Source organism: Sinocyclocheilus grahami, unplaced genomic scaffold, assembly GCF_001515645.1.
Source record: "Sinocyclocheilus grahami isolate Dianchi unplaced genomic scaffold, SAMN03320097.WGS_v1.1 scaffold418.1, whole genome shotgun sequence".
NCBI lineage: Eukaryota > Metazoa > Chordata > Actinopteri > Cypriniformes > Cyprinidae > Sinocyclocheilus > Sinocyclocheilus grahami.
Window position 1 is genome coordinate 355,335 of NW_015505597.1, and position 21,869 is coordinate 377,203.

Consider the following 21,869-nt stretch of genomic DNA (forward strand, 5'->3'; position numbering starts at 1 on the left):
AGGCTTTTCAAAATCTAAAATATTGCCAAACAGACGCCTTTGCATTTCCTTTCTAAACAATCTTCTGCCATCGTCTTGTCTTTCTCACCTCACTCTTGTCAGTCAGCTCGACTCATTCTCCTCACGTGATAAATAAAATCTGACTCCTGTTCCGTGGTGTACTGTCGTTCGTGCACGGTTCGGCACGCTGCATTGAGCATTTAGTTTTTAAAAGTGTCTGTCCTCTAACTGAACTAGGCTAAATGATTTTTGTTTCTATAAAAAAATCAAAACGACGGTGGGGGGCGGTGGCGCGGTAGGCAAATGTCGTAACCGGTGTTGCGGCTTAACACCGAAAACACCGTCTATCGCAGCAAGCCTAGTGGATAGTGGATTTTGTTGATACCAAAAACTAGAATTGGAAAGAATGGTTAATATGGCTTGATAGTATACCTGCATGCAAATCCTTAACAGTAGACTGATAAGAAGATTCATAAATGCATTTACATCTAATATGACAACTATGTCACTTTTGGGAAGCTAATGTTATAATTGAGGAAGTGCTTCACTAGACCAAAACATATGCAGGATCAACATATGATGGGCTTGTCATCAGGAAGATCATTCGAATGTGACACTAGCCACAACACAAATGGTTTGGAATGCAGCTGCCTGGTTTGCTCAAGTAAACAATGGGTGAACTTGACTGGTAAGCAATTCCATAGAGATAAATATTGTTACAGGGTTATAGGGCTACATGTATGTGGTAGCAGAAATGAGTTTTAACTTAGTGGTTAACAGAAATAATGCCAAGGCTTATAATTTTGCTGATAAATAAACATAAATGAATGACTGATATATTTGCTGATACTTTAAACAGACTGCATCAACAGAGATGCATTGGAAACTGATGAGCCCCATTTTCTTAAAGTAGTCTACTGATCTAGAAACTGAATCTTTACCTCCAGCCCCATTTGCTGCCTGATAATACGTCTCACCTCATTCCATCAGGTATGTCTCTGACTTGACGTGATTGATGTGGACTGACAGAATGAGATGTGAACTGGGCCTGGTGTGCAGAGGAATGGCCGAGGACTGGCCTGCTTAATCACAATCCCCAAAGCTGAGAAAGTGGCACATCCTTACCTCTGAGGCTGGCCTATATTTAGACAGGAGTCAAAAAAAGGAAATGTAGCCTAGCACCAGCCAACATAAACACAGACATACACACAGCCAAAAGTTTCCATCCGTATATGATTAGAGTGGAGGCCCATATTGCTTGCCTTGTTTTGCCAAAACCTCACAGAGCATGAGAAGTCTCTCATATAGAAGCACTCCGACCGCACTGGTCAGTTTTAGTCAATATACACTGCTCAATCATTTTGTTTTCATTGTGGCTTAAATTGGCTGAATCATTTGAATCATCAGTCCCACGGTTTTGTAAATTGAGCTGCTGTATCTGAATCAGGGGAACAGACAATGGTTGGTGTGTTTAACAATTTATTTTGCTACATTAAATTCGTTTACAGTGGATTGTGTGGGTTGCCTAAACTGGACAACATGACTACATATATGCTTGGGTCAGTCTTACTGCCAAAATTAGTTACCACCGATAAAATCAAAATAAAAAAATGCAATGAACTAATCAGTTCGAACGTTTATTTATTGCCACGTAAATGCAAGCTAGTAGAATTTGTTCCTGCAACTAATTGCATTCTTACAGATACACCATTACCATAAATGGCATAGAATTGTTTTTTTTGTTTCTTTTTGCATGACCTGTCATGATCTGTCAAACAGGGTCAAAATTAAAATAGTTTGAACTATTTAAAGCTATTGTGGGATTCAAAACTGCAACTAACCTTTTTACTAGTCAAAATAATTAACTGCTGGGCTGCACCACGCCATTTATTCATTGCATGCACTGCTTGTATCCGTGTCTTTGAATGCTTGTCAAGTTCACACACTTGTCCAGCACCAGGATATCATCTGTCCACAACTGGGAATTCCACCTGTGAACTGAATATTAACAGCGCCTTTTACTTTTGCCATGTCTGTCTATTGTATGGCTATTGGGTAGAAAAGCTGACTTCTTAGCATCATAAAATACCTTTTGCTCTACTTAGAAGAGTGGTGGGACACTTCCCTGTGTGTAGCTCCAGTATTACTTCCTTTGTTAAACTGTGCAGTGATGGTGTTTAAATTCAGTTGTGTCATTAATAATGCATGACTGGACCCCAGGGTTGATTGACAACTTGTATTTCACGCTTGGCAGACCAGTTAATTTAGGAAGCACTGGAAAAGCTCATTATTATTTTTACTCTGTTATGTATGAAACAAACCCCGCCCCAGACTTTTAGAGGACAGTCAGGTGTTTATGGACACATCAGACACTGTGTCATTAAATCAGCTTGCCTGCTGAGTGATATGATGGTTATCACTTTGTTCTATTGTTGGAGGATATCTGGACAGCGGGAAAAGGCTTAAGTTTCCTTGAGCCACACAAGCTTTTCTGCAGAATTATATATATATTTTGTTCAGATCATGTGCTCTTTAAGCTCATGAGTTGCTCATTTAAGCAACTAAATATTATGATTGTGCTCAGCTTGTGGTGTCTCCTATTACTGATCAGCACTTTCTGTAGCATCCCTGCGAATACTGTAAATAATGAATGCTGATTCTGTAAGAGCCTTTTCTGTAAGAGATTTTTTTTTTTTGAGAGGGTCATTTCTTACGTTTTATAGAAGTGTTTGAGCAGTGAAGGTTTTTAGTGCCCTACCATTTGAAATTCCTAGTCAAAGTCTACCCCGCCCCAGACTTTTAGAGGACAGTCAGGTGTTTATGGACACATCAGACACTGTGTCATTAAATCAGCTTGCCTGCTGAGTGATATGATGGTTATCCCTTTGTTCTATTGTTGGAGGATATCTGGACAGCGGGAAAAGGCTTAAGTTTCCTTGAGCCACACAAGCTTTTCTGCAGAATTATATATATATTTTGTTCAGATCATGTGCTCTTTAAGCTGTGAACACTGGCGGCAACTAAATATTATGATTGTGCTCAGCTTGTGGTGTCTCCTATTACTGATCAGCACTTTCTGTAGCATCCCTGCGAATACTGTAAATAATGAATGCTGATTCTGTAAGAGCCTTTTCTGTAAGAGATTTTTTTTTTTGAGAGGGTCATTTCTTACGTTTTATAGAAGTGTTTGAGCAGTGAAGGTTTTTAGTGCCCTACCATTTGAAATTCCTAGTCAAAGTCATTTGTCTATCCTTTGGAAGCAAAAATAACATGGCATTTTAGTTATGTAGAGCAGGTTCTGAAGGTTTCACGGTGGGCAGAGCTACAAAGAAACTCTTAAAAATAGAGATCAACAAAGTGTCCTGTGAAATCTCGATGCTTGTTTGGGCAAAAACGTACAAGGAAGAGGTAATGAGTAAAATTTACTGTATTTTTGTTTGTGCACTTAGATGTTTCGTACGGTGGCCGAGACGTGCAAAACAAATCACAATTATGAAAACAAAATAACAAATCGCAAATGCAAATGCACATCCCTGCGAATACTGTAAATAATGAATGCTGATTCTGTAAGAGCCTTTTCTGTAAGAGATTTTTTTTTTTGAGAGGGTCATTTCTTACGTTTTATAGAAGTGTTTGAGCAGTGAAGGTTTTTAGTGCCCTACCATTTGAAATTCCTAGTCAAAGTCTTTTGTCTATCCTTTGGAAGCAAAAATAACATGGCATTTTAGTTATGTAGAGCAGGTTCTGAAGGTTTCACGGTGGGCAGAGCTACAAAGAAACTCTTAAAAATAGAGATCAACAAAGTGTCCTGTGAAATCTCGATGCTTGTTTGGACAAAAACGTACAAGGAAGAGGTAGCTTATTATATTTGGTTGATTTATTGTGTTGTGGATTGTTAAGCTGGTTATAGTAAAGTTGTGAAAATTGGGGAAATAAGACTAATAAACAAGCTGTCATTTTGGTTCGGTTGAATGGTTCACTTGACTGCATCACTGAAATAATGAGTAAAATTTACTGTATTTTTGTTTGTGCACTTAGATGTTTCGTACGGTGGCCGAGACGTGCAAAACAAATCACAATTATGAAAACAAAATAACAAATTGCAAATGCAAATGCAAATCTAAAAAACAAAATAACAATTCACAAAACACAACAACAATTCCGAAAACATTATAACAAATCACAAAACACAATGACAAATCCGAAAACAAAATAACAATCCAGAAAACACAACGACAAATCAGACAAACCGGAAGATGTAGGTATAGTTTGAGACGGCACCATTGGTGTGAGAATAGCGGTAAAAAGCTACGGAGATGGTATTAAAGTAGCTCGGTTTAAATGTATTGTATAAATTGTCATTACTATGGAATAAAAAATATGCATGTACATTTACAATGCTGTACTCTGTATTATATTACCTTTGAATCAGAATAGAAAAACTAGTTAACGCTAATGCGAGGGTGTTTCTAATACAGCGTCTATGGAGTCTATGGAGTGATGGTAAATTTGACATAGCTCTTTCTTCTGACCGTTATCAGTATCTCTCTATTTTTTCTCTTCTTTTTATAAGTCGTGAAAACACTATCTGGGTTTTTCTTTTGCTACTTGAGCAAATGGGAATGCAAAAAAAAACAGGCAGAGGTGTGTTAAATTAGGATTTTTTGTGGGGCGGAACGAATTTAAAGGGGAGTTTAAATACAAAATATTAAGAGTTGAACAGTCTTTTTATTATGAAAATTAAACGAATTGAGTTATATCCATTATCCATAATATCATTGCGCCTGCTGCACCCATGGTACGGCAGCAAAGTTCCTTGATTATTAAGCCAGAATGAGAGTATATATTCTGCCCTTGTAAAAGAGTTCCCCTTCTTGAACTAGGCAGATAGATAACTCCTTCCACAGTGACGTTGAATTGAAGCATGGATTTATTATGACCACCAATATAAGTGGAACAGAGTAAAACTGAAATACAAAAAAAATGAAAAAATAAGTTTCTAGTGAATGTGCATTAAAGATAAACAGTTCACTTAAGGGATAACTGCATATACTATACACAATAATAACGCAGATGCATGTAACACTGTACTGAAAATAACCTCTCTAAACATAAAATTTATCCTGAATAACATAAATAACCAATAACCAATACCAAATATAAGATGATGATAAAGTTCTTGTAAACACTTTAATACTTACAGACAAAGCTTCTTTAAATGATTGAAAAGATGATGAAAAGATTGAAAATAGCTGCTTTAACTGTGTGACTATCAGCATCAACTGAGTAAAACAAGATGGCTGCTATTAAGGTCAGAGGTTACTGTCAAAACATATAGAACAAAAATTAACTACACTAAACTAAACTACACTGGAAACAGTACAGTATAGTTCCTAGCCATATCGGCCTAGAAAATCGCAACTTTTCATTTTCTGTCGGTCTTAGTACACGATGTAACTACAGAAGAGTCAAGTTTTAAATAGGACAAATATCAAAACTCTTTGGTCATTTTTGAGCGAGATGCTAATGGTCTAATCAGATTCAATGATCTATGCTAAGCTGCAGCTAAAATTGCTACCGCCAGACCCAGAGATCGGCTGAATGGATTCGAAAACGGTAAAACTCAACTGTTTAACTCTAGAGGAGTTTGGAAAATTAGCCTATTTTTAAAAACAGTGAAGTGTTCCTTTAAGACAGTTCAAAAGTAGAAAACGGCCGTATTGAACATGCAAATTGATAATCTGCCAGTAGGAGGCGCTTTTGGAATGGTTTCCCTCGTAACAGCTGTACACAAAAGCTGTGCAGCTCTCATAAACGCTACTTTATCAGGCAGTATTCAGGCATTATAATTTAGATGAGATGAAAATGATTTCGAACCTTTGAGAAACGCCCCCTTTTTGGTCCGCAGAGACCTATACTTGGATTTGTCATTGTGTTTTCTGACTTGCTATTTTGTTTTCGGATTTGTCATTGTGTTTTCTGACTTGTTATAATGTTTTCAGAATTGTTGTTGTTTTCTTAATTGTTATTTTGTTTTGTAGATTTGCATTTGCGTTTGTAATTTGTTATTTTGTTTTCATAGTTGTGATTTGTGTTGCACTTCTCGGCCACCATAGTTTCACGTAAATTTCACACATGTAATTAAGTACATCTACTTAAGTAAAATTAATCATGTAAATAAGTATATATATATATTTTTAAATTTACTCAACTTTTTTAATGCAAGTATTTATACAACTATGTTCAATAAATGAAGCCCATGAACACCATAGTCCTTATTTAACAATCCTAACCACAAGCTCTTTTACAGTAAATGTACAAAATAAATGAACAATAAACACTAAAAGATCTTTGGTTTTACTCAAAAATACATAAATTAATTTCAGTATTATTTAGTGCTGTCAAATGATTAATCGCGATTAATCGCATCCAAAATAAAAGTTTTTTTTTACATAATATGTGTGTGTACTATGTATATTTATTAGGTATATATAAATACACACACATGCATGTATATATTTAAGAAAAATATATTATGTTTATATTTTTATATATTTATATATAATATAAAGTATATGAATATAAATGTAAATACATGTGAATATTTTCGAAATATAGACTGTATGTGTGTGTATTTATATATACATAATTGTACACAGTACACACATATATATTATATAAACAAAAACTTTTATTTTGTATGTGATTAATCATTTGACAGCACTAGTATTTATTGTCTCAATATAGTCCTATATGCAAAGCATGCTGGGAACTAAAACACTAAAAATCCACCCATGCATTTTTTCAGTTAATGCAACTAAAATGGTTAATGTAGGCCCGACACAAATTAAGCAAACATTAGTTTTACATAAGTAGACTGAACACAATGAAATTTGGTTGTGATATAATGTTTAGAAATAGCGTTGTATGACATTTTCGAGCACCCTGATACCAGTACACATTACGCAAAAACAGCATTTTCAAAAAGCTACGTTTTTACTTGTCAAAATGTGTTATATGTTATATGTAATGTACAATTATATGTGCCTAAGGATTGATCCGCTGCTGATGGATCATCATTCATGTTGCTGATGGATAAAAGTTCAGAACATTTTAACTCAGTACCTGCAAAGGTATGTATGGTTCATGTTGTATTAGGGCCACTGAAAACGCCAGAGCATCAGCAGACATGTGTAAGCTAAATGTAAATGAATTGCAGAAATAGAATGCACACCCACAATACACACACACCGGTATGTAACCGTTTTATGTGGGTAGTGGCTTAAGATGAAGTCACTAAAGAAGTATAAGTAAAGATATAAGAAGAAGGAGTGACGCACAAGCCCACACACATACAAACAGCGTAAAGGTTATGCGAATATTGGATTGTGATGAGGTCATCGACATGGGGGAAATAACACACACACACACATATACAACATGCCCATGAAGTCCCTGGATACTACTATTGCACATGCCCCAGTCATTATATCTCCCTGCAGACAGCCATAACCTTACGCCAGGAAGTGGTGGCCAATTTAGCCTAGTGACATAATATGTTATGATGGGCAATCAAGCCTGACTTCTGCTGACTCCCTCATAAAGCTAATTAAATCAGTAGCAGTGTGGAGACATGCACTGCACATTTATGCCCTTCAGTAAGACTGGTTATTCAGAATAATAATTTTATACACAGTTTATGTATTTGTCTCAATATAAACAACCAGCAATTTAAAAAGTGTAACTTAGATAACTGAATTACGAACAAGTTTAGTAATGATGCCTTTCCAAATTGGGATATGAGAGTCAGCTTCATAAAAAAATAATAATAATAAATTGACAAACACTGCATATGCTTGGCCTTTAAGGCCGCATAGCAATATGTTGACCCAGATACTGTGCTTATATTTACCAGGCTTTAGTCTTGTTTACTTCTTTTTTTGCTTCAAGAAGAGCACAATCATTATAATAGTCTTGTTGGCATTCTATATACAGCATACATGGTAAAAATAAATAAATAAATAAATAAATTGACAAACACTGCATATGCTTGGCCTTTAAGGCCGCATAGCAATATGTTGACCCAGATACTGTGCTTATATTTACCAGGCTTTAGTCTTGTTTACTTCTTTTTTTGCTTCAAGAAGAGCACAATCATTATAATAGTCTTGTTAGCATTCTATATACAGCATACATGGTAAAAATAAATAAATAAATAAATAATTACACACACACACACACACACAACAAAATATATTTCAGTTTTTCCATTTTTTTAAAGTTCGTGTAATTAAATGTTTTACTAGCTGTTTCTTTATAATTAATTGCAAAATTTACTAGCAATTTCTGAGTGAAAATTGTCTCTACACCATTTTCTTCTGTGTCAAAATATAAGCTAATCTGAGTGATCTTAATCACTCTATCATGTTTTTTTTTGTAAAATTCTCTGATAAGGTGTTATGGTGTGGTTTACTGTTTGCTACCCAATTGTGAACTGTACCATCCACGAGTGTGGAGTCGGACTGTGCTGGGTTTTATATGGTAATGGCATTTCCCTGTGGGTTTAGAGGAAAAACTGGTGAAAAAAAGTTCCTCCCATTAACATTCATATTATTATTCACCCATCCAGCCCTGCCTTTATGAAACCCAACCTCCACACAATAACAAAAAAAAGCTATTTTACAGTGAAAAACACCTACTTAGGTAGACGTGTAGCCTATTTATTTATACATTTGTGTTTTATTCGGCTGTGCTCTGAAAGTGTGGTGAAGTACAATGCCGTGAAAAATTTTTCGCCCCCTTCCGGTTTTTAACATTTTTGTCACACTTAAAAGATTCAGATCAAACAACATCTAAAGAACTGCAGGCCTCACTTGCCTCAATTAAGGTCAGTGTTCATGATTCAACAATAAGAAAGAGACTGGGCAAAAACGGCATCCATGGGAGAGTTCCAAGGCAAAAGTCACTGCTGACCAAAAATAACACAAAGGCTCGTCTCACATTTGCCAAATAAATATCTTGATTATCCCTAAGACTTTTGGGCAAATATTCTGTGGACTGATGCGACACAAGTTTAACTTTTTGGAAGGTGTGTGTCCCGTTACATCTGGCGTAAAACCAACACAACATTTCATAAAAAGAACATCATACCGACAATCGAACATGGTGGTGGTAGTGTGATGATCTGGGGCTGCTTTGCAGCTTCAGGACCTGGACGACTTGCCATAATTGATTGAACCATGAATTCTGCACTCTCAGGAAATCCTGAAGGAGAATGTCCGACCATCAGTTTGACCTCAAGCTCAAGCGCACTTGGGTTATGCAGTAGGACAATGATCCCAAACACACTTAAGGTTTTGGAGTGGCCAAGTCAAAGTCCGGACTTAAATCCGATTGAGATGCTGTGGCACGACCTTAAACAGTCCATTCATGCTCGAAAACCCTCTAATGTGGGTGAATTAAAACAATTCTGCAAAGAAGAGTGGGCCAAAATTCCTCCACAGTGATGTGAAAGACCCGTTGCCAGTTATCGCAAACACTTGATTGCAGTTGTTGCTGCAAAGGGTGGCACAACCAGTTATTAGATGTAGGGGGCAATTACTTTTTCACGCAGTGCCAGGCAGGTTTGGAAAGCTTTTTCATTTAATAAATGAATTCATTATTTCAAAACTGCATTTTGTATTTACTCGGGTTATCTTTGTGTAATATTAAAATTATTTTGATCTGAATCATTCAAGTGTGACAAATATGCAAAAAATAAAAACAGGAAAAACTTTTTCACAGCACTGTATATATTTTGTCTGGAACATTTAGGCTACTTTTTATCATATATTTTTAGATAAACATTGTACAGGCCAATTAACCAGTGAATATTTGGCAATTATGTGATTATTTGTTTGCATATGGACCACCAAATGTGCCAGCAGAAGTTATCCTTGTGTCAGTTCCAGAATTCTGTTATATATATATATTATTAATAATAATAATACTTTTATTCAGAAAGGATGCAGTAAATTGATCAAAAGGGACAGTAAAGTGACAGTTACAAAAGATTTGTATTTTAAGTAAATGTTGTTCTTTTGAATCTGGAAAAAGATATATTACAGTTTCCACAAATATTCTGCGTTGATAATAAGACGAAATGTTTCTTAAGCACCAGATCAGCATATTAGAATTATTTGTGAAAGTTCATGTGGCTGGATCAGACTGGAGTACTGAAAATTCACAGTGTTACTGTTTTACTGCATTTTTTTAATCAGAAAAATGCAGTCTGGTGAGCATAAAAGACTTCTTTCGAAAACATTAAAAGTGTCTGTATAGAAGATATTAATCAGACGTTCAACAAGATGTTTAAAGGGGTCATATGATGGTTTTTTAAAGATCATTATTTTGTGTATTTGGTGTAACAGAATATGTTGACATGCTTAAATGGTCAAAAAACACATTGGTTTTCAAATACTGTTCATTATTGTAGGTCCTCTATGCCCCGCCTCTCTCAAACGCATCGTTTTCTACAAAGTCCCTCCTCCCGACAAGCGCAGTCTGCTCTGATTGGCCAGCTGACCCAGTGCATTGTGATTGGCTGAACACCGCAAGCACTCATCGGAAATGTAACGCCCCTTACCATAATCGCGAGCTTCATCTTTCAAAATAAATGTAAAGACAGAGCCTGAAAGGGGAACAGAGTCTCGTGACAGACACAGTGATGAATATGTGATTGCAGTACACAAGCCACGGTTAAGACAGCTGACTCCACTGTGATGTGTCTCGCTCCTGCTCTCTCTCGCTCGCTCGCGCACACACACACACGATGCACAAAACTCCGCATTTGTACAGTCAATAGCAAACAGTAGCTGATTCTGAATTACCTCCTCTCCTAGGTTCACGAAACGGTCGTCCATAAAATGCATTGCTGTTCTGTTGTAAGTAATCTTAAAGATTTCCTAAATGCATCTACTTTCGGAAGGCCAAATAAAGTGCTTTTGCTTTCGCCTAGAAACACACAGCGTCTCCCTGACATGGCTGCTTCAACATTAAGTGCCTTCTTTCTTTGCGTGCACATTTGGGCGGCAATATGCAAATATTTCTACATAGTGAGGTAGATATGTGGGGGCGTGTTAGAACGAGCCATTTTAGGGGGGCGTGGCAGAGTCTTAACTTTGATAAAGAATATCTCTTTGGTTTTGAGACTTTAGTCTTTGCAACTTCAGGGATCTTATCTATGCTCAATCAGCTTGTAACACTCCAAAGAGAAAGGAAAACTTGAAATCGCATCATATGACCCCTTTAAAGCAGAACCCAATACTTTTCCTGAGCACAGAATTCTGATTGACCTTTATGTACTCACTGGGTACTGACTTTTTGATATTTTGTATAACCCTGTTATTCTTAAGATGGGTGATATATTTGAAATTTTAATTGGCGAATTGGTTTAATGCAAGATTTTGACACTATTTGTATTGAGGGAGATTGGTGTCAATGAGTGCACATTAGCATGTTATATGCATTGGCGAAGCTGTTGATGAATTAAGATCTTGCCATCTGTTGAGTAGGCAGGGGAGAGAGAGAATGAGGATCAGGGGTGGAGCGGGCATGTATCTGACTCGGGAGGCCTTGACATACAGAACTAAATATGTTATTAACTGCACACCATATAATCAAACACATTTTAAACACATTGAAGTAAATCAAAAAAATATGAATGTGATAAATCTCTGCATGTTTTAGCTATTATCCTGCCATAGTTCTAGTGTGCTGTTTCATAAATGTAGGCTAATCAACCTATGAATAAATGATATCATGTGTTGCTTTTCCTGTTTACAAGTTGTGTGAATGTGTTTGTCATCATGTGCTTTGGAGACTGACCAGTTTTTGAATCCTTCCAGGGTTCCACAGAAATGAAGACATGAAGGCTGTTGAAGTTCTTCCCATCCTTAAAGAAAAGGTGGCATTCTTATCAGGTGAGCCTATATATTATTCTATGTTTTGGGTTTCCTAATCTACAGTAGTTGTCTATCTGGCAATGTTTGTTGGCTTTTTGATGAATTGCTGTGTTCCTCTTGTGTAAGTTGCTTTGGATAAAAGTGTCTGCTTAATGCATAAATGTAAATTTTACAAAAGTAAGCTGGTTTTTTTTTTAGGAAAGTAATGCTTTTATTCAGAAGATGCTTAATATTAATCAAACGTAACAGTAAAACATACTGTAATGTTAGAAAAATTCTATTTAATATAGATGCTTTTGTTCTGAACTATATTCATTAAAGAATCCTGAAAAAAATGTATAATGGTTTCATCAAAAATATATAGGAGCACATCGGTTTTCAATATTGATAATATTAAGAAATGTGAATTCAGCACCAAATCAGATTGTTGGAATTATTTATGTGACACTGAAGACTGGAGTAATGGCTGCTGAAAATTCAGCTTTGCTATCTCGGAAATAAATGACATTTTAAAATAAATTAAAATAATAATAATAAAAATAATAAATTGTAAAAATATTTCATAGTATTACTTTTTATTGTATTTTAGATCAAATTAATGCAGCCCAGGTGAGCCTAAGAGGCTTGTTTAAAAAATATTTCAATCTCTTGCCGACCCCAAAATTTATAAACCATGGTCCCATGTCTAAAAAACCCATCATAGTTAAGAAAGGAGTGAAAAAGAAACTTACTTCCCGCTCCATTCGAAGCCATTTATTTAGAAGTGTTCTCTCCATATCCAAAGGCCCAGATTTCTATGAATATTAACGAGAGGAAACGTATTTGCAGTGACAGTCATTAACACTCTGAGATATGTGAGCTCAAAGGCAGAGCAGCATCGCTGGGGAAATGCAGTGAGTGTTTAGCTGGCTGCTGACCCAGATAGCTTACGAACATCTTAATCTTTGGCAGGCCAACTTGCTTATCATCAGCTCAGCTTGTCTAAGTAGAGATATAACTCATTTCCAATTTTGCCCTTCTTCCACCTCTGCACTTCAAAGAAAGTGTAACGGAAGTAGGTTTGAAATAGCGATATGAAGCAATCATATTACCCCAGCAATGATGTGAGACATCATATTCTGTATTAGACAAAAACGGAAGCTAGTTAAACACAACTTGGCATGGTTGGCTATGATAAGTAGGCCATGGTGTTCAAAAGCATCACTATATACAGTAGGTAGGCTATTTGGAGTTTCATAAGATTAGCCATTGCCCTATTTTACTAATGCTTGAGTGACACAGACGTTGTTGTTCCAGCCAATTATATAGTGAGTTGATTTGGCCTGCAGGTGGAAGAGATCGTCGTGGAGGGCCAGTCCTTACGTTTCCAGCCAGGAGTAACCATGACAGAATACGACAGGAGGACCTCAGACGACTTATTGCGTACCTTGCAGGCATTCCCAGGTATGCAGTGTGTGTGTGTGTCTTTGTCTGTGTGTCAGTGTTATTATGCAACTAAATTCGTAGTCGTAATAGATCAGGTTCAGGCAGTTGAAACGTTGAGGGATTGATCCCATGGCAGCACAGGTGTGGAAGTCAGCCAGCTGCTTGAATTGTAAAGTTACAGTTCACTCATCATTGTGTTCATCCTAGCTGCTCAAGGAAAGATAGACTAGCGGTTGATCTATTTTTGGCCATTTCATTTAAAATTAGCCATTCAGTAAAGGTGCAGTCACGATTTGCTTGTCATATTTTCACTGACAAAATCAGCAAAACCAGTCAATTCATTAGAAATCCATCTGATCGGGATAAGGAGACCCAAAAGTTTTTTTTTTTTTTTAAATAAATCAAGGCTTTTCTTCAGCAAGGATGCAATATATTGATCAAAGTTAACAGTAAATGTATATTCCTAGGGGGGGGTATGCAGTGTGTGTGTGTGTGTGTGTGTGTGTCTTTGTCTGTGTGTCAGTGTTATTATGCAACTAAATTCGTAGTCGTAATAGATCAGGTTCAGGCAGTTGAAACGTTGAGGGATTGATCCCATGGCAGCACAGGTGTGGAAGTCAGCCAGCTGCTTGAATTGTAAAGTTACAGTTCACTCATCATTGTGTTCATCCTAGCTGCTCAAGGAAAGATAGACTAGCGGTTGATCTATTTTTGGCCATTTCATTTAAAATTAGCCATTCAGTAAAGGTGCAGTCACGATTTGCTTGTCATATTTTCACTGACAAAATCAGCAAAACCAGTCAATTCATTAGAAATCCATCTGATCGGGATAAGGAGACCCAAAAGTTTTTTTTTTTTTTTTGTTTTTTTAAATAAATCAAGGCTTTTCTTCAGCAAGGATGCAATATATTGATCAAAGTTAACAGTAAATGTATATTCCTAGGGGGAAAAACTATACATTTAATATACATTTATTTCATAAGGGTGCTTTCACACCTGGCGCGTTTTTAGCTCGGTTTGTTCGGGCATATGTGAACACGGCAATCGTGCTCGGATCCGCGCCAAAACAATCGGTCCGAGATCGCCTGATTGAGGTGGTCTCGGCTTGATTGAAAACGAACTCTGGAGCGGTTCGGTTATAGTGAGAAAGCAATCCGATCTAACGGGCCAACGAACCAGGCTATATCACAATGTATAATGGGTAATTACGTAAGTTCCGTGAAAAGCAATAGCTGTAACGGAAGAGGTCTAACGCAACAGGTTAGTATATCAAAATAGGTTTATTCGGTCACAGAGAGTACTGGGGTAGGGTTCAGAGGATGTGATGGTGAGGGAATCGTTCGAAGGATATGATGAGCGGGGTAATCCGGGTCTTTGGCTTTACCGGAGCTGGAATGCAGGCAGGAGGAGCACACACCTCAGCGATCCGTGAACTAGGAGGAACAAAAACGGAAGCTAGTTAAACAGAACTTGGCATGGTTGGCTATGATAAGTAGGCCATGGTGTTCAAAAGCATCACTATATACAGTAGGTAGGCTATTTGGAGTTTCATAAGATTAGCCATTGCCCTATTTTACTAATGCTTGAGTGACACAGACGTTGTTGTTCCAGCCAATTATATAGTGAGTTGATTTGGCCTGCAGGTGGAAGAGATCGTCGTGGAGGGCCAGTCCTTACGTTTCCAGCCAGGAGTAACCATGACAGAATACGACAGGAGGACCTCAGACGACTTATTGCGTACCTTGCAGGCATTCCCAGGTATGCAGTGTGTGTGTGTGTGTGTGTGTGTGTCTTTGTCTGTGTGTCAGTGTTATTATGCAACTAAATTCGTAGTCGTAATAGATCAGGTTCAGGCAGTTGAAACGTTGAGGGATTGATCCCATGGCAGCACAGGTGTGGAAGTCAGCCAGCTGCTTGAATTGTAAAGTTACAGTTCACTCATCATTGTGTTCATCCTAGCTGCTCAAGGAAAGATAGACTAGCGGTTGATCTATTTTTGGCCATTTCATTTAAAATTAGCCATTCAGTAAAGGTGCAGTCACGATTTGCTTGTCATATTTTCACTGACAAAATCAGCAAAACCAGTCAATTCATTAGAAATCCATCTGATCGGGATAAGGAGACCCAAAAGTTTTTTTTTTTTTTTAAATAAATCAAGGCTTTTCTTCAGCAAGGATGCAATATATTGATCAAAGTTAACAGTAAATGTATATTCCTAGGGGGAAAAACTATACATTTAATATACATTTATTTCATAAGGGTGCTTTCACACCTGGCGCGTTTTTAGCTCGGTTTGTTCGGGCATATGTGAACACGGCAATCGTGCTCGGATCCGCGCCAAAACAATCGGTCCGAGATCGCCTGATTGAGGTGGTCTCGGCTTGATTGAAAACGAACTCTGGAGCGGTTCGGTTATAGTGAGAAAGCAATCCGATCTAACGGGCCAACGAACCAGGCTATATCACAATGTATAATGGGTAATTACGTAAGTTCTGTGAAAAGCAATAGCTGTAACGGAAGAGGTCTAACGCAACAGGTTAGTATATCAAAATAGGTTTATTCGGTCACAGAGAGTACTGGGGTAGGGTTCAGAGGATGTGATGGTGAGGGAATCGTTCGAAGGATATGATGAGCGGGGTAATCCGGGTCTTTGGCTGGTGAGGGAATCGTTCAAAGGATATGATGAGCGGGGTAATCCGGGTCTTTGGCTTTACCGGAGCTGGAATGCAGGCAGGAGGAGCACACACCTCAGCGATCCGTGAACTAGGAGGAACACAGGAGGTAAGTACTGCAGGAAGCATTCACATGGAAGCAGTAGCAAAGTCATTGAGTCCTCTACGTGCATGCGAGACTGGACAGTGAGGGTGTCTGAGGTGTGTGCTTTTATGCAGGCTGGTAATGAGGTGCTTGATTGGTGACAGGTGCAGGTGCTCAGAACTCAGGTGAGAGGGATCGTTGTGATTGGGTGATGGCGGAGCCTGGCCGATCTGTGACAATAGCTTTGTTGTTTTGCTAATACCTCAAAATGAACCTGTGAATGTCTGTGGGTGAGCACGTCTTCGCCATTCAAAATCAAAGCATACTTTTTCATTTTATAGTGCCGTCTTATTGCTCTTCTTCCTCGTAGGTGCATTTTAAAAATGTTTTCCCGATGAATCCTGGACTCCTGCTAAAAATGATAAAATAATATAACGACAAAGAAAAAAAACAACAATAAGCCCGCGAAGCTGTTATCGTTCCATCCTGACGGATGACAGGCGTGACAGCTCAGTGGAATCCCGGAAAATAAACCGTGGAACTTTGACCAATGAGAGAACAGTTTACTCGCGCATGACTTGTATTAACAAATTTGGTCCGTTTAGAAACTTTGCCATGTGAAAGCGAACCGCTCCATTGTGCCAATAGCAGCTTTACAGTATTAAACAGAGAAATAGTGTGTCAAAATAGTGTGCCATTCTCCTCTGGCCAGATGAGACCAGCAGTTTAATTCTAGGTTGCAACAAACTACTTGTGCACAATGCACATTTCTTAATATTAAACCTGAAATGAGGACTGTGTGATCTTTGAATAATATTGTCTTTAAATGCAAGATATTTAAAGAGTACCTAATGTACACTTACAATAGTTCAACTTTAGCACAATCAAATATACTTCAGTATATCTTTAGTTGTACTTCAGAGCTACTTCCGCACAATTAAAGTGCACTAAGCACTAAATTAGTTGTTCAAATTTAGCAGACTTTAAGTATACCAGTTTAGTACACCAAAAGTACAACTGCAGGGTATTTTTATTAAGTACATAAAATGTAAATGCATTTGTAGTATACTTAGCATGAAATAAATGTATTTCAAATACATTTTAGTATCTTTATTTTTCACTAGGGTTGTTACAAAATATTTGTTTACAATAGATTATGTTGTTTTGAATATTATGTTCATCAAAGACTCCTGAAAAAAAGTATCATGATTTCCATAGAACTATTAAGCAGCACAACTGTTTTCTACATTGAAAATAATAAGAAATGTTACTTGAGCACCAAATCTGCATATTGTAATGATTTCTGAAAGATCACGTGACACTAAATCATGTAAACACAGTTACCACTCTGCTTACTTTGACATATCTAGTGCCATAAATTCTATAACACTTTCTTGAAGATATTATATAGGAATCAGAATATAATAGAGACTGTATATATAATAGCGTTGTTGTTGTTGTAGTCAAGTCATTTCACTCGGCAGCCATCTTTGAAACTCCGCTCTCTGTAATTGTAAGGGAGTTGCTGGTTGGCTGCTAGGTTGTTCTGGGTGGTTGCTGTGGCATTGAGACAGTTGCTTGGGTGTTTTGGTGGGTTACTAGCATGTTTCTAATGAAATGAAAACTGCTGCTCAAGAAAGCATTTTCACAAGCAAGTTTTCATTTTGTTTAATTTACAGTAATTGATTTTCATATCTATATTCATTTGCAAGTAATGCCTGTGGCTTAGCTTTCTCCTATCGTACACACACTTTAACACGCAGAATAGCTTAACAACTGCATACACCTTACCATTACACCTAAGCATCTCAGTGAGAATCATTTGCATTTTCTTCAGGAATACTTTCAAGTCTAGTTTATGTATTCTTGTCAAGTCCTGGTTTTGTTTTGAAGCTCCCAGGTTTCTGGTTTGTTTAGACATCACATGGCCAATTTGTCTTTTCCCTGCTGTGTCCTTCTGTAGTTAGCATTGATTTGACTCAGTGAAAGTCAACCAGCTCTACGTGAATCTCTGCTTTCAGCCAGAGGGTTCCAGCTCTGCACAGTTCAAAACTTTATGTAGGTTATCATTTGCCGCAGGGTCCTCCCAAACTTTTTTTGTCCGTAATCACTCTGTTTGAGCCAAACTGAATAATATAGAAATTAAAGTTCATCTTCTCGACAGCTGTAAACACATTCTCCACTTTTGCACAGAATAATATGGCAATTTGAAAATAAATAATGCACTTCTGACCCTTTGCTCGGAAACTCAGATATTCAGTATTACAGTATGCTGGAGACCCATATGTGGCCCCTGGTTAGGAAAACAAGTGGTTTAGTGAGGAAGTGTATAGACGCTTTTGGTTTGTTGGTTTTGGTGTCTGGTGTATATCAGATAGCCAGGGGTGTAGATATGTTGTTTGGCCTAAAACTGAAGATTTTAGGCCACACTGGTTGTCCTCCATTACTCTTTCATGTCTTTCTCTCTTCTGTTTCTTCACTCCTAAGAAAATTTCTCATTCTTTCACACGTTAAAGAAATGTTCCTGACTCAATCCAACCCACATGGTGTCAAGCACCACATAAAATAATTATAACACATCCATGAATTCTTGAAATCAAACCCAACATGTGTGTGTATATTAATGCACTTACAATGCAAGTCTATGAGGCAAGGCATTGCGCAAGGATAAATGTTTAAACACACACTGTTTTGGAAATATACCCACAATACTTTTAGTTTGTTAATATTGACTAATATGATAAAAATCACTTTTGTTCAGTTTTTAACTCCTAATATTACCATTATACCATGATCTACTTGAGTCTCACATAAAATAATTATAACACATCCATGAATTCTTGAAATCAAACCCAACATGTGTGTGTATATTAATGCACTTACAATGCAAGTCTATGAGGCAAGGCATTGCGCAAGGATAAATGTTTAAACACACACTGTTTTGGAAATATACCCACAATACTTTTAGTTTGTTAATATTGACTAATATGATAAAATCACTTTTGTTCAGTTTTTAACTCCTAATATTACCATTATACCATGATCTGCTTGAGTCTGATTGGCTGGAAGGTGTGTGTTTAAACCATGTAATGCACAGGTAGTTCCAATACGCAGCCTTCATTTAAAGCACACAAAAACGCACAGAAGACTCACACACCAAGACTGGAGATTGTGCTGAACACAAAGAAACTTTCTGGAGCAACTTGTTGTCAATGCTGCCCTGTGACGTTTATTAATTCATTTGCAGCAATGAGGTGGTAATGCCACAGTTTTTGAATTAAATAAACTTACAGGCACACATACTCTCTCTCTCTCTCTCTCTCTCTCTCTCAATTATTAATTAAAATAAATGTCATAATTCATTCAAATAAATTAATTTATACATACGTAATCTTACCACTACTTTATCTCTGTGTATGAATTAAAGCGTGCAGAATGATATATCTAACAAGCCGTAACTGACTAAAACAGCCGTCATTTTTTACCTCTCCAGTCTAGTTTTGCTCTGCTACCATCAATAACAGCTTTAACTTGTCAGTGCTGTCAAGTGACCATGGTTTAAGTGGGATAATACATGATTTTAATGAACTTTGAGGTGCATTACGTGGTTCTTTGATTCCATGTTGTGCATTAAAATCATGCAGTGACCACCTAACTGTGGACAAATCAGAAAATCCATCCATTGCAATTACACCGATAACACAATATATAAACCACTAAGCACTTAAAATCACAGGCTTATTTATTTATTTGATTATTTGAGATGAGTTTGTATTGTTGAAATTTAAATGGTGGTTTTGCTTGTATTAAATTTGATACATACATTACCGTTCAAAATATTTTTATTTTTATTTTATTTATACATGTTTTTCAAAAGAAGTCTCTTATGTTCACCAAGACTGCATTTATTTGTTCAAAATACAGTAATACAGTAATATTGTGAAATATTACAATTTAGAAAAAGAACTAATATATTTTAAAATGTAATTTATTCCTGTGATGGCACGTCACATGATACTTCACAAATCATTCTAATATGCTGATTTGGCATTCAAGAAGCATTCCTTATTATTATTATCAATGCTGAAAACGGTGGCTGCTTAATAGTCTTTGATATTCTTAGAGTTTGAACAACAGCATTTATTTGAAATAGAAATATCCTGTAATGTCAATATTTTTAATATCACTTTTTAATGCATCGTTGCTTATTTTAAATATTAATGCACTGTAAAAAAATATAAAAATCCATAGCCGTAAAATTTACGGTAAAAAAATGGCAGCTGTGGTTACCGTAAAAAATACGATAACAACATTTGAGATTTTATGGTTTTTAACTTAAATTTACATTTATTGAAGTATATTGAAGTACTAAAATCTGTTCCCTTTCAGTCAGTCACGTTCTACATTATGTCAGTCGTGACTGACGAATTGGGATCTCGCCGAGAGCCCAATCACCTTCGAGTGTAAACTAAACAAGCCAATGACAGTTGGCGTGCGTGTTTCGCCACGCGCACCCCGCCCCGCAGCGCGGGTATAAAAGGAGAGCGCGTGCAAACGCACATCAGCTTTTGTTTGGAAGAGTGTTTGGAAGAAACAGCTGGCGTTGGTGTTACGGCGCGTCAGCGGGGGTTGCCATTCAGTGCTGCTCATCTTCGGCGTGCTGCAGCTGCCATTCTGCGGTCTCGCCGCGACCCCCCCGGGTGCTTCAGCGCTCTCTCTAAAAGAGTGTTTCCTTTTTTTCCTAAAAGAGCAAATATCTAAAAGAGCTCCACGAGCGACGGGCGTCTTTTTAAAGATGACTTCCCGCTCGTGCGTTTCTGGATGCGGTCGTTTCCTGCCTCCATCTGATGGTCATGATCGCTGCCTCTAGTGCCTGGGCTTACAGCACACTGAAGCAGCGCTCATAGATGAGTCATGTTCTCAGTGTGGGTAAGGCGTTGCGGTCTAGATACCTCCTCATTAAACGGGGGGGTATCCCCCTTGCCATGCCCACCGCCGGCTGCAGCCCCTCTGTCTGCTTGTCGCCGAGGGCACCCACCTGCGGCCTCCACCTCCACTCCGGCGCGGCCACAACAGCAGCCTTCACAACGGCTGCAGCGTGGAGCTAGCCGCAGGAAACCGGCGCAGCCCGCCTCCGCCCCTGCCAAGCCTGTGAAGCGCCAGAGCAGGCGGCGTCCCTGATACGGGTGACCCGGAGCTCTTGGATCCTGCTTGGTGACTGCACCACTCCTTCCGCCAGAGGAGGGCCGGGTGGAGAATCTTATGGTTCCGTTTGTTTTTGTTCCGCCACTGGCTACCCAGCCAGTGGTACCCAAAACTTCAATAAAAGAGCAGTTTCCTTTGCCTCCGGGTCCCAAGAGGGCGAGGATGGCGGTGCACGAGACCCTGTCTCCACATGGCCGTCCCGCTCTCCTTTCACCGATGGGCAGCAGGGTCCGGTTCGGGGATGCTGTGCCTCCTCACGAGCCCCCTACCCAGCTATGGAGCCAGGTAAGTGGTGCGCCGCGCACTCAGACCCCACCCTCGGACGCACGGCCTCCGGGTTGGGTCGCTGTGTTCCACCTCGCTGCCCCACTGCAGGTACGTCGGTGGTTTCCCTGGTCCCGCTAGTTCGGTCGCTGGGAGCCTGGTTAGCGCTCCCCAGGCCGTCTCGCTGGCTCATGAGAACCATCAGACTCAGCTACGCGATTCAATTCGCCCGGCACCCTCCCAAGTTCAGGGGCATTCGGTTCACCTCGGTGCTGG

At 38.3% G+C, this 21,869-nt stretch overlaps 1 protein-coding gene across 1 annotated transcript in view; it reads left to right on the forward strand.

Annotated features, from left to right (window-relative positions):
• The window catches only part of LOC107551199 (triple functional domain protein-like), a 168,195-nt gene that overhangs the window by 48,250 nt on the left and 98,076 nt on the right, over positions 1-21,869 (forward strand). Inside the window, exons 3-4 of the mRNA XM_016232740.1 lie at positions 11,886-11,960; positions 13,271-13,385. Coding sequence (XP_016088226.1) covers positions 11,886-11,960; positions 13,271-13,385 — 190 coding nt within the window. The remainder of the gene's footprint in view (positions 1-11,885; positions 11,961-13,270; positions 13,386-21,869) is intronic.